The 14427-nt window shown below is 38.0% G+C and overlaps 1 protein-coding gene across 1 annotated transcript; it reads right to left on the bottom strand.

Annotated features, from left to right (window-relative positions):
- Positions 1-24: 24 nt before the first annotated feature.
- ndel1b (nudE neurodevelopment protein 1-like 1b) lies at positions 25-11738 on the bottom strand. The gene is made up of 9 exons (XM_053612270.1): positions 11586-11738; positions 7228-7322; positions 4396-4549; positions 2856-3004; positions 2504-2640; positions 2239-2412; positions 1945-2036; positions 1664-1806; positions 25-1484 (listed from the first exon to the last, which is right to left on the bottom strand). The coding sequence occupies exons 2-9, from the start codon at positions 7311-7313 to the stop codon at positions 1394-1396; spliced, it is 1026 nt and encodes a 341-aa protein (XP_053468245.1). The 5' UTR covers positions 7314-7322; positions 11586-11738; the 3' UTR covers positions 25-1393.
- Between the last annotated feature and the right edge of the window lie 2689 nt (positions 11739-14427).

Genomic DNA, 14427 nt, shown 5'->3' on the forward strand with positions numbered 1-14427 from the left:
TAATTAAAATGGATGATCAGTCACTTTTTATACTGACATTTTAAACTTTATTGGACAACTGTTTTATCATTATATTTTGAAACAATATACAATATGTAAAATTCACGCTTCCTCTCAAAAACATGCCATAAGGAATTTGAAATAAATTAATGAGCTGTAAGACCCAGTCTTGGTATGTACAAATTTCCTGGACAAACCTTTAATGCTTACAATCTTATATATATGTGACAATGAAGAATCAATAGAGTGCTCAATAACTTAATATACTGTGTGAAATTAAATACTAAGGGGCAAACAAAAGTGCTCCAACATTGTGTGGCTTACAAAGTGCTGGTACAGGCAAGTTGAACTAAAAAACAGAAACAACCGACAGTACTATAGAATTGTGAATGAAATAAATTAACAGTGACTGTCAAACCAACCAGCAATGTCAAGAAGCACGAGACAGAGATGAGGTAAACACAGCCACTTACAATTCCTCAACCAATATACTTCAACTGACAACATCGTATCATAACCAGTTTACATAGCCATATAATCTTCTATAGATAAAACAGTATTATCTTCATTATAACCATTCTAAGCTAGGATGCTGGCTGGAGTAATGTTAAAAGGTGTACTACTGAGAATAGTGGTGTTTAAAGTTCTGTAGTTGGTATTAATAACATATTTCAGAATGTCAATGTTGCACTGTCAATGACCACTGTCTAAAGCTAATATAGTGACAGTGAGGTTTTCTATGTCAGTAGCTATCCAACCAGCCTGCTGAAGCAGCATACAGAGCAGAGACACACGTGAATAATTCAAAGGGCCAGTATTGAGAGTAAGGGATCTTTCCATGCCGTCTTGAAAGGCCAAAACAGTACATTCCAGGTCAACCCCCCACCGCTCTCAGTAAAAAATGACCTAATTAGAATGTGACTCTGGATGCAAACAATATGGAATTCAGTTATAGAGGTATATGCTGTATACATCACTGATCTTTTCCATATCTGCTTCAGCCACCCAACCTGAAATATATTTCTGTCCTAAAACAAACAAAAAAAAAACTTTAACCACTTTTTTTTAAACAAAAAATTGTTCACTTGTGCAACAACTTGGAACAAGCCAAAAAAAAGCAGAGGCCTGTTTGGGCTCCTTTGTCATTTTGCTGGCTTCAAGTAAAAACAAAAACAGGCAAGGTGAAAAATGAGAGCACTGAAGAACTGGGCTCAGCCGACAGAGTCACATGTGCCCCAGTGTCCGACATGCATCTGCCAGACACCCGCACGTGAGACTCGGGATCACACTCATACACACAAACACACAGAGTGGCAGGGTTTCCCAATGTCCTTTCCATTTTGTTTCCGTGCTGTCCATGTATTATATTTTTGTGGAGGCAGCTGTGGTTCTTTCACACGCTGAGTGGTAGCATGCCGGGAGGAGAGACATTTCGCTGTGATGTCATTGCGCTCAGAGCACCAGGATCCAGGCCATTCATAGTTCTGCACAACAATCAATATTAGCACACAGTGTGATCAATACACAATTAACACACACAAATGGGTTAGGCCTCTGCATACCAAAAGGTCACCTTAATTGTAATCTGTGATTTCGGGCACGTTTTGATATAAATGACAAAGCCATGCAGCACTCCGATAGGAAAGGGAAGCTTTATACTCACGTTTTATCAAAGTACGTTGTGTGAAGAGAATGAGAGAACTTGGTGGCATTGCTATTTATCAGGTTCCCGTTTTCTGCGTAGTTTTTCCTCGCTGCCTGATCTTTGGCAAAATTCCTACAGGCAGCCAGCTTGGACTCCAGGGCCTGTAGATATGCACACAGATTTTACTTCTGCCTACTGTGAGGACACCTGTCTACTACAGGCTGGTCTAGAGTAAGAGGCACAAGGTTTTATTTAACGATTGTGCATGTTGCCACTTTGAAAAGTATTTCAGGAATTACCCCAACTTTCCGCAGCAGATCACCAACAATGTTGAGAGCAGAGATCCTTGCAGATGGGGTGAGTGGAGAGTTTCCACAACCAGTGGTCAACACTAAATCAAGAAACAAATAAATACAATTACGTAAACCAATGATTCTTGTAAATAACACAGAATGTGAGTAAAACAGTTGCATGTGTTGAGATGCACCCCTAGAGCCCAGTTGAAAAAAGGAACTGGTTTGAAAATGAATAAAACCCAGAGTATTGTTAGAGTTAAAACTTGAGAAGAAGAGGGGAGCTTATGCTTTGTATACCTTTCTGATTCACAAAAGGATGGTCTATTGTTTTTCCCACTGGTGTAGCTGGAAGAGAAAGTGAGGCTTGAACAGCAGTGTCCATTTTGTCCGTGTCTAACGTTGGAGAGCTGGGCGCCGACATTCTGGTGGAATCTGAAGCTCTTTCCCGCACAGCCAGCTCCTGCCTTAGGTCTGCAAAACAGACTAATACCTCAGTATCGGCTCAACTTGTTGCAGTATAAGTATCAAAGAGAACAGTGTTGAGTAGAACAGTGCAGTCTACCCCGGGCCTCGTCTTTTAGCCTCTGCACAGACACCAACAGAGACTCCTTTTCATCCAGCTCACTCTCAAGGAAGGCATTTCTCTCTATGGCCTGGTTCAACCGCTGCTCAAAGTCCTCCAGAGATGTAATTGTTGCCCTGGACAAATTCAAATCAGGTATACAACATGTACATTTAGATATGCGTTTGTACAGGGGTTGTTAGTGACAGCTGTTTGTATGGTGTCCCATAAACAGGGTTACAAATGGGCTTTAAAAAAAAAAAAAAAAAAAAAAAAAAAAAAAAAGAGAATGCTTAATATGTGAAGCACAATACGTACGTGTGTGTGTGTGTGTGTATGTGTATGTGTGTACCTTTTGGCCCTCTCTAGGTCATCATTGGCCTGCTCAAGTTCCCTGACATATTTGTGCAGCTGCTCCTTAATGCAGCGTGTCTGGCCCAGGTCATCCTCCAGCATGGAGATCTGCTTATAGCTCTGTGCATACTGCTGCTCCAGTTTCTCCTGCACATCAGAAGCAAGCACAAAAAGAGAGAATGAAAATTAATTAAAATCATCCCTAGCATTCTTTTAAGCTTTTACAGCTACACCCTTTAGCACTCCCTCCAATGTCACAAGACGGGTGTATCTGCTCTGAGCACATACTGTAACCACTGAGATATGAGGAAAACTTAAGCAAATTCAAATGACACTTGACAGACCAATCATTGATGTGCGACAGCAATAGTGTCTGATCAAACTGTAACCATGTTCTAGGATTTTATTTTTGTAAATATTAAGTAGTGATGCACCAAAAAGAAAATTCTGGGCCGAAGACGTATTGGCTGAAAACCAGGAAAAATTTTTTAAAGCCCATTTAAAAATGTTTTTTGTATAATTGTGTTAATAATATTAGACTTTTTAAATTCATTTCATGAAGTTAATGAATCCGAATTGAAAAACTACAAACCAATAAAATTCACACTCAATGAAATTAACACAACTTGTTAACTAACAAAAATGATAAATACATCAGTCTTCATTAAGCTCTCTAACAATCAAATTTAACATTTTATCCAACTATACAAATAATGTAACATTAACTATGATATGCAAAACAGCAGTCAAATAATGAACTTAGCAGCTCTAGGCTAGCATCTTGCAAATTCAGAAAGTTTAAATATACTACACAATCATTTTAATGAAAACAGGTAAAACACAGAATGGCAGAGGTTCCGTTGATTTGCTGTGCTCTGCATATTGAACAGGATATCATGCTTTCAAGTGGTGTATCAAACCCGTCGTGGAAAAGTGCTTTGGCACCGTACCCCCTCGTGAAATTTCTGTTGAACAAACACTGCAGATTGCAAATTTGCTGTCCTTATCAGAAGTATTTCCAAACCACTGACATGATCAGCGTTTGCCAGGTAGCGCTGTGATAGTGTTGGCTAGATCGAAAGTGAAATCTGAGTGCTGAGGGACGGGGCGGGCATGGCGGCATATATTTTTGGCTTTTTTTCTCTTTTGGCCAAAAAACGAAAATGCAATTTTTGGTTGAAAAATTTTGGCGGCCATAATTTCATTGCGTCCCTAGTATTAATACGGCTGCTTAAAGTGAAGCTTTTTTATGCCAGTTTTGTCACACATTTTCTGTTTTTCTCCTGCTCAATTCTCATGCACTGAAGGACTACCTCTAATCCTTTTACAGCATGTACTAGGCATCCAGCCAGAATGGAAATATTTTCTGTCAGTCTAAGCTCAGTATCTATTTCACCCATTTCCTTAGGTGAATTGTCAAATCAATGACTAGCAGGAAAAAAAAAAATAATAAAAAAATATAAATAAATAAAAAATAAATTAAAAAAAAGGTACAATAATTAATATTTACATAATGTGAGGGCAAAGTAAACTTGTACCTTCAGGTTATCCACCTCGCTTTTCAACCGTTGATTTTCAGCCTGCAGGTCGCGGATGCGGTGCTCTGCCTGGCCGAGCTGAGCTTCCAGCTCTGCCTCCAACTCCCGGCTGCCTTCCTGGAACTCCTGCAACTCCTCCTGGGCATCATTATAACTGTGGAGATAAGCACACCTTAAGCGGACATGCCCAATATCCAAGAATTACTGCTGTGGTCCAGGCCATCTGTGATTTCATGTGTTCAGCACTTTGTTTCAGTCAACTTTACATGCAGTAGTTAAAACTGGGTCACATGCTCATTTAGAGCTTGGCAGCTGTCATGAGTTACAAATAATAAGTGATGAATTACAAATGACTCAGTCAGAGCTAGCCTGAATTTACAGCAAAGAAAGGAACACTGATGAATCAGGAATAATATACAGTTCTAAACAAACCCAAACAAGGCAACACAGAACTTGGTAAATGCTTATATTTTCTCTGAATGACTACACAGCCTTGTGTTAAGTCAACGAGAAGTGTGGTCATGTTTTAAAAAAAAAAAAAAAAAAAAGGTTGCCAAACGTGTTCACGCTGAGAGCAGATGGACAAGAAACCTCCTGTCTCAGTAGGTCAAAGGTGAGAGTTCACAAAGGAGCAGAGCGTGCATAATGGAAGTTGGAACCCTGGCAGGAGACAGGAAATTAACTAAGCAGGCTGACTCCGTGACTCTAGTAATGTTTGGCACATGAGGTTGTTTTTAGAAGGTGTCTATTGCCAAGCAGCCGAGTCTGACAGGAAGGGTGCGTGTATCAAAGTCATTTTCCTTTTACAGGCCTTAGCTCCTGCACATGGGCGATCAAAGTCTTTTGACTGCCGTGGCAGTTCTACGAAATAAGAGTCCTCAGCACAAACCCAAATAACGCTTATGCATCAACAGGAAATAGCTCAAAACCTCACACTATTGTCTGGTTTCATTCCAAATGCACACAGCATATTTGTACGTATATTTCATGCCGAAACTTTTAGATTACTAAAGATTCAGATCCTTTTTAGTGTTAACATGCAGGCTAACTATCCTTCAGATCTTCCATGTTGGTATATTTTTTCCATAGGTTATGTTTTACAGCTTCCTCATCAACAAAACATTCCTGTGGTTAAAATACTTCCTGTGCTTCAGCAAATCTGAAGCTAGGTTAGGTGTTTGGTTTTTAACACCATGCCAGCATCAATGGCTATATTCATGGAAGGAGCAAGGTTAGAAATAAATAAGTAAATGAATTAAAATACATAAACAAACAAACAAATAAGCACAAAAGACTAAAATAAGCATACAAATAAATAAAACAGGAGATATTTTAAATAGTAAAAACTGTTTAAAAGTAGAAAATATAAAATATTCTGAGAAAGACTGCATCTATAAAATGCCTTCAAATTAATTTGGGATAAATTTATTATTATTATATTTTTCTAAAGAAATACCTTAAAAAGGCTTTATTGAATAATACCATTGTCTGATATTAAAAGTAGAGCAGTTCAATAAAATGTGTTTCAAAGTCAGAGAAGACCTACATGACAGGGAAAAAAGGTGCCTCTTCACCCATTAATAAAAATGTGCTATTCTTGAATGACCCGTGACATACACGTGTATACACAGTCTGTTTCCCACAACTTTTAAAAGAAAATTTCAGTCTTCTGCCAGTAACAGGATTGATTTCATGTAGCGTCTTGTCATCAAATCTTACAGATGATGCACCAATAAGGATTCCAGAGCATGTTCAGAAGTATTAAACTGAACAAAAACAGCAGTAGCTATGGTATGACTATCCCAACACCCCTGCCACAGACACAGGGTACTCTCTTCCAGTTTAGTTCCTTAGTATTGAATGGCTAAAGAAAACTGCACACGAAAGAGAATCAAATTCTTAACATTATTTAATATGCTAGGTTGTCAAATACCAAGCAGCAGACCCTAAAATATTTATATTTATACTTCTCACCACAACAGTCCAATCCCTGCATTTTTCATTTAATTAAATATTCACAAAAAAGGTAAGAATGGCTAAAAGTGAAAATGACATCATACGAAAGACTTCAGCATGTTAAATAACTATGCAACAACAAACCTTGTGTTAAGCTCATATTACCACCAGCCCTGGGAGCTAAGGAGCCACAATACAGCCACAATGTTCTACAACTACATATCGCCATGTGTGTTAATGCCAAGTGCTGCTGGTGGTCATAATAGAAACTTTATCTAATAAAGACAAAACAGAGACTGGAATCTACTGAAAGACACTGCACACAACATCTGTACAATTCAGTGGATCTTCTCTAGGGACAAAGGTACAACTAGTTTTTTTTTTTTTTACTTTTTAACACAGAACACACCTGGTTCCACTTGTTTAATCAACTGATCTTGGTCGTCAAACATCTCAGGAGTCCGTCCTCCCTCCCCTCCCTCCAAGCATGCTCCAGTGTAATTTAGGCTTGACACAGCAACACCAGCACAAGATGTCACAGTGAATTATAAAGCATAATCCTGGCTGTTGTGGTGGTATGGTGTCATAAGGTTGTCAATCACGACGCTGTGTGCATTAGCATTTCTGTAACTATATTTTCACCACAGGGACTGACAAAGCAGTTTTCCAAAAAGCAATGTTTCAAGGCTTCTGCTTCACTGGCCTTTGTAGTTCTGCTCAACCAAGATGAAAATGCCAGTTGAAATGTCTACCAAAGTCTCAACTACACTGTATGCAGTTTTCTGAGGTGCTTTATTATCCATAGACTTGCTTGACTTACTCGTATTACAAACAAACACACAAACTGTAAAGATAAATAAACAGTTAACAACTTACCTTTTCTGGTATTTGAGGGACAAATTTTTCCAGTATTCAATTTCCTCGTCTTTTGAAGTGAATTTTGGCATCATCTCTTTGTCCATGGTAGAAGACTGTAGAATAATAAAGAAAGTTTTTTTTTTTTTTTTTTTTTAAATGCTGCTTGTGACCAATATTTAATTTATTCCCTGGGAATCTGACCCTGATGAACTGGCTAACAGATCAATAGCAATAAGAGTCTGACAGAGGAACAGAACCCAAGGCTACCCTTGCATTTAAACTCAAGACACGCACAAGCTTAAAATCACTGGAAAAACCCTAAAGTCCTGTAAGAGGAGACGAACAGAAGATCTTTAGTTTTAGCTGCGACTGCTTAGCAATCACTCCATCCATCACAATTGAAATAACCAGAGACATTTATGGATTAGTGTACCTATACATTTCAGTAACTGAGGCACACTGTATGTGAAATTCACCTAAGCCAGCGGTTAAATATGAACAATATTCTCATTGACTGAATTATAGATGAATGATAAATCATAGACTTATCATTTTAAATAAAAAGAAACAGTCCTTGGTGAGGTAAAAGACCCAAGCTGTATAAACTGACCTTTGTCGGAAGCCTTCTTAGCTTGGCATCACTACTTTATTGCACTTCTGTTCCACACATGGGCTTATAAAGGCGAAATAATTTACACACAGTTCTACTACCACATCTGTGCTGCAGTATGACAGGATAAATCCTTTTCTAGTGACAAATATCCTAATCCCTAATCAAAATCCCAATGTATTTATATTTATTGCTCAATACATGAGAATACAGTATGCTGCTAAAATTAGTTATGTGGTTACTATAAAGATAGTGTTGAGAAACACACTACACAGCACAGTCTTTGCCTACCAAGCACAACAAATCCAAAGCAATGTCGTTCACAGGAGGACAGTTCACCCCAATGAACCACAAAATTTCAATACATGCAGTACACTTAAGGCTCGATTTTGGTTAACCAGAGTAGATACTCTGCATACTAGGACATGACTTTGATGACATACTCTTTATGTGGTAATATTTCAAGTCAGACAAGCTGCTAAAACAGATTCAGGAGCACAAACATGCTGACTGAACAAAACGTTAAATGGAGCAAATGTAAAAGAAAAAAAAAAGTTTTCTTGTAAAAGTCCAAACTCAGCATTACCTGTTTTTTTTTTTTTTTTTAAATCTTATTTATTCCCCTTTGTATTTATTTAAAATCAATATTAGTGGCTCCAGGTAATCTAAGATGCAACAACCCACAACTTAAATTAAGGTTTAAATTACATGACACAATTCCTCTCAAATCTGAGACCCATCACTACAGGTTAACAGTGGCCAGCTCATTCTCTCACACTTACATACACACAGACACGCATACATATATACATATATACATATACATATACATATACATACATACATATAGAGAGAGGCACCGATACTAAATTTCTTAGCCGATACCGATAATTCAAAGTGATATCAGCTGATACCGATAGTTTGGTGGTTCTGCCTTATATGGCTTCTTAGAAATTAATAATTAATTTAAAAGAATTCTGAAGGAAATCCAAATAAAAACTTTATATAGTTGTTTCACAGTAACTGGTCTCAAACAGAACACATTACTCAAATTAACATTAACACATTAACTAAATTCTGAAGATTAAATTAAGATTTCTTAACTTACTGAATGTTATTAATTCATATTAACAATGAATTCGAAAAAACCTCCTGTTAGACTCATTCACTCACCACAAACAATAGCATTTCACTTCATCACTGAACATCAAACTGGTAATATAGAATATCAACTTTTTTATATATTAACATTAACTAGATATGAAATATACTACTCTACAAATATATTTTTCTGTGCAATATATACTTTGTTAACTCATCATTTAAATCTTTCAGTGGTGTGCTGGCACTGTAATTCAGCATGAGGGTGAGCGGGGGAAAAAATAATAATTTGACTTGACGCCAAAACTCCCGCTTCACTGATGCTCACTTGTAAAATTTTAGCAGTGCAGAGATCACAGAACTTACAAACTGCAGTTGTCATCATTCCACACAGCATGAAATCTGTGTTTTCCCGCCCTCTTTATTGACAGGATATAACCGGCCCTGATTATCGGATGTTTTTAAACTATCGGCCAATGGCCCATAACGTAAAAATTTGCCTACATCGGTGCATCTCTAATATATATCTCCTTAAAAGTTCTGCACCCAAACCAAACCCAAAGGACAAGATGGCCAAACACAGGAAAGAAAAGCGGGATGTTGTCCATCACTTTCCTCTCATTTCACGCCTGCTCTTCTGAGTCAGAGTCTAACCAAAGACAAGGCTGAAGAGAGGCCAGATTCTTTGTCTATGACATTATTTCCAGGAAAACACGGCGCACGCACGCACACACACACACACACACACACACACACACACCCACCCACCATCCTGCAAGAAGGAGCCTGCTACCGGTGTTTATAACAAACCAGATACTTTCACCAAACTAGTTTAAACAAACACATACTCAGCACACTGAGCTGAATCAAGGCTTAAAACTAAAACTTGCAACCTGATTAAAGGGGTTTTGAATTAAAAAGTCACAAAATGTAACAACTCAAAGCATTTAAAGAGTTTTCCAGCTTCCTGGCTTCGGATGAAGGTACATAAATGAGAAGTTTCAGGTTTCAGTGTATTAAAAATAGCACTGCTTTACTGTGTTTTTGCAATACTATACTTAGAAGAAACATAAGTAAATCTATAGCAAGAACTGATCGGCCAGTGATGCTGTTTGGATGTTCATTTATTACTGTTTGGGGTATTACAGTATATTAGCTACCACAAACAGGATCTAGGTAATTCAATCAGTTTTGCTAATGAGCATCAGTCAGTATGTTCACATGGACAACAATAATCCAATATTAACCCAATTAAGACAATACTCTGATTTAGAAACTACCATGTAAACAGCCAATTTTAATTACCTTAAAGTCATACTCGAAGTAAACACAAATCGAATTAAGACATGTGGAGTACTCCTGTTTTAGTCACATTATCGAGGTGCATTACAGACATGTAAACACCAAATCACATTATTAACGTCATGTGAGAGTTTTCACCGCATTTTGCGACAAGACAGGTATACACACGGCAGTGCTCAACCATTTTACGGCAAACAAGAGAGCACGGCTGCGTCCCAGACCGCGTACTTGCATGTATTTCGCCTATTATAGGCCTATAGTAGGCATCTCGGCTACTATATAGAAGGTAAGTACGCGGTTTGGAACACGACCCACGGCTTCAGGCAGTTGTCTATTAGCACGTATAGCATGACAAATAATTAACCGCACTTGAAGCGTTCGTAATTTATTTTTTTAACAAAAACACCCAAAACTGTATAGGGTACCATAACGAAGACGAACTGTATGTTTATACGTGAAATTCTGGAGGGAACGTCGGACGGTATGGCGCGGTGACGTAACGACGTGTGATGTTAATCGAACTATATTCTATAATATGTAAAACGGGTACATGAAAGGAATATTCTAAAAGCGACTCATGTAAACACCTTAATCACAATATTGTCTTATTCAGAAAGCAGGTTACTCTGTAGAGCATGAACGCCCAAAAGCCAGGGTCAAGTATAATTTGCCTCAGACGTTCACTAAACCTTGAAGGTAAATTAAGTTTATCCCACATAAATGTGCTAGACTCAACCCGTGGTGCTGGTTACAAACACTTAATAAAACAATAAATTCAAAAGTTCATAAGTGTGTTATTCAGAAATGTCGGCTGTATAAATACACACAGTCGTCTCTTACAGTTTAGTGGTGTATAGCTCAATTAATAATACGAATAAAAAGCGGTCGATATGTAGCGTACCATGATTAAGGAACACCGGAGAATTTTGTGACAGAGGAATTTATAACGTTACACTCAAAATGAGTTTGTAACTCTGCCATTTAGTCAGCTAGGGAGTTACTCATCTACACAACGGTCATATCTGATAAGCTAGCTCGCGATAAGTTACTTAGGCGAACTTAACATCTAATGCGTGACATCTATTATCTATTCACCTGTTTGAGCCCCTTCATTTTGTTTTTAACACTACGAGTCCAACGAACCGTATCTGAACATCAAAAGGAACATTCGGACCTTCTGAAAGGTCAAACAAACTAACGTTACCAGCTAACGCAGTATTCAGTCCAGGCCCCTTCAACCGGCTAATCATCAAGCTAAGCCGCTAACATCTAACTAAACGGCTTGGGTGTTTTCCCACGTAAATAACAACACTTCAAAAACCCTCATCTCGATACGACAAGCAAACATTTATCATGAACGTACCTGGTAATCTACCTCAACATGCCCAGCCCGCGAAGACAGCTCTCAACACACCAGCCGAAATTACAGCTCTGTCACTGAGGAAGCGCCAACGCGGCTCGCATGGATTTTTTTTTTTTTTTTTTAATAATTTTTTTAGGAGGCAAGACGATTTCCGGTAAGATGACGCAATGACGCAATGACGTCAATCGCTGCGTCGCCCAATCACACCCGATTACAATCAATTTCCAATGAATCCTTTTTATTCATTTTAATATGAGAAATTATGCATTTGTCATAGCACACTAGATTTTTTTTTTAAATAGGTGTGTTCGACTTCGGCTGGATGTAATCGATCGGTGAGTGTTGCGGCTTACAGTCGGGGGAGTAGTTGAAAACGGAGCCGTCAAGTCTGACACTTTAGGTGCTTCTCATTTCTTATTTGTGCATCCTCATTTCCTTTCCTTGCTTCCTTTCCTTGCATCCTAGCTCCACCCCCTTAGGATGTGAGGGAAGGATGCAAAGGGTGCTTCTCATTTCTTATTTGTGCATCCTCATTTCCTTTCCTGGCTTCCTTTCCTTGTGTCTTAGCTCCACCCCCTGAGGATGTTGTCGTGGAAAACAATCTTTTCAGCCTAACTCAAAAACTTAAGAGACAGAGAGTTTAGTAGATGTCAAAAAGTAAATAAACTTTATCGAAATAATAAAGTGAGACAGTCTGCAGAAAGTCTAAAATTATGCAAACACACACAGCCTTTTTTATACCTTTCTCCACAGCATACTCATTGTAGGCGGGGTTTTGCTTTTCCTCATTAAAACAGACCAATCTTCTTTGCCACAATTAAATATTCATGTCTATATGTGATCTTAAATTTGTGGAGCATGCGCAGTTAGTTGTTTTTCTTGAAAAGGTTTTATGGGGACATCGTTTCTTTTTTTACAAAAAGATTTTACTCAGTCCTGACCTTGACCTCAATGAGCTTCTGTCTGTTTCTATCTGCTGTTCTTAGCTGAAACTTACCCCCCTTCCTAAGGCCTTATACTAACTCGTTAATTGGTATCTGGCCTCAAAGTTATTTGCTTCTGTGGAGTAAGATATAGGCTGGTACATAAAAACAATTATTGTTCAGTAAGACACAGAATTCATCTAACTCAATACACACTTAGAATATAACTTGATCAAACATTGTTCTGTGGATTTAGATTATGCTTCTAAATATTGATTATACATATAGATTATGCTTAAGTAATAAATCTAAATGTTCGTCATACATATTGATTACACTTTATTAGCATATCCAAATGTTAGTTACACATATTGATTACACTTCATAGATATTTTCTATAATGTGAGGGAAGGGTGCAAGGATGAGATGCGAGGAGAGAGGAATCTAAGCAAGTCGAATGGAATATCCTCACTCTCTCAAGCGTCACTTCAAAGCGACGTCAATTAATGATGACTGTGCTCAGATGGATGACCTCACTGTGCTTCAGGGATCTGCCTTTATGTTGTTGGAGTTTGGTTAATGACAACATTCTTAATAAAGCAAAATGCATTGATAGTATGCGAAATGTCTGGGTTATTCAATGATGATGAACAATACATCATTTATAGCATCTTTTGTGCAGCTTTGTATATACAAATATGCAAGGATCAATTAATTACAATACTCATCGTAAGCATATTGTTATTTAATTATATTTCACACAAAATTCCATCACATCATCAAAGGATTTTTCTGCAGCCTGCAGAACAGGGCAGGGCTGCACTTTTGGGTGGGACTATATGTGTTGCTCCATCCATAACTGGTCTTATTGGTAAGTGGCAATGTAATTACGTCAACGCCTAACCCTACTCATAACCTTAACCATAACCCCTAACTTTTATGGGTGGAGCAACACGTAGCCCCACCCACAAATGCAGTCGCGCCCTGTTCTGCAGGCCGCAACCAGGTCTACTCATTGGTGTCTGGTGGAGAAACAACAAGCATGGAGTTAAAAGATAGAATGCACTTGCGCAGTTGTCTATTATACAATGGGCTCCTTGCACAAACACTACCGCATTATATTCAGCATGGTTCCTGTGTTTCCGTTTCATTCACTACAGTCGTAATTGCTATATTTTGAAGTCTGTGTTTGCAAGAGCTCCTAGAGATGAATGTCAGTCGTGACCTTCATCAGATATGTAAGAACACTTGCAAAGCACTTTCTAGCAAGTTGGACAAATTGTGTGTAGCATCATAAATAAACATCTATGAAGGTAAGAAAATACCCATTAACAGAACATAAATCCAAGGCAATATTAGCCCACACAGTTCACTGCAAAGTAGCTTGTACTGTTGTTAACAGGGTGGCATTGGATGAAATTGGATACCGGCCATAATATAGTTTCTAAACACATACATTAAAAGATTCTGTGTGATTTTATTTGAAAGTGATAACCCATATGTTATAAAGTTAAAGGTATTGCTATAATAATAATAATAATAATAATAATAATAATAATAATAATAATTTTGTTTATTCTTCTTCTTCCTATTCTTCTTCTTCTTCTGCTACTTCTTATTATTATTCATTTAGTATAGTATTTCTTGTAAGGTGTTATCACCTGCCTTTCTCTGGGCCGTGATATTTAAATAATAAATAATAAATAAATAGCCATTCCATTCAAAGAGCAATGGCCCTGTACTTTTGGCCATGCTTCTCTGTCCCTTGGTGGTTTTGGCTAGCTGATCTGGTGTGAAATGTCTGCTACCGACCGTTGTATGGGTGGAAATCGTGAAATGGTTGCAACATAGGTTTGCTCATCGTCTCCTGAGATCACGCTGAGCTAGGAACTGTTAAAGTTTAAAGCTGTTAAATTTTA

This window comes from Ictalurus furcatus, chromosome 2, assembly GCF_023375685.1.
Source record: "Ictalurus furcatus strain D&B chromosome 2, Billie_1.0, whole genome shotgun sequence".
NCBI classification, from domain to species: Eukaryota; Metazoa; Chordata; class Actinopteri; order Siluriformes; family Ictaluridae; genus Ictalurus; species Ictalurus furcatus.

Bases quoted from the DNA above. Each gene is read 5' to 3' on its own strand.
- ndel1b (XM_053612270.1), bottom strand. From the start codon at position 7,313: ATGGACAAAGAGATGATGCCAAAATTCACTTCAAAAGACGAGGAAATT. The intron at 3,005-4,395 runs GTACAAGTTTAC...TCTGATGTGCAG, and splicing joins GCGAGGTGGATAACCTGAAG to GAGAAACTGGAGCAGCAGTA. The intron at 1,807-1,944 runs GTAATTCCTGAA...GCATATCTACAG, and splicing joins ATCTGCTGCGGAAAGTTGGG to GCCCTGGAGTCCAAGCTGGC.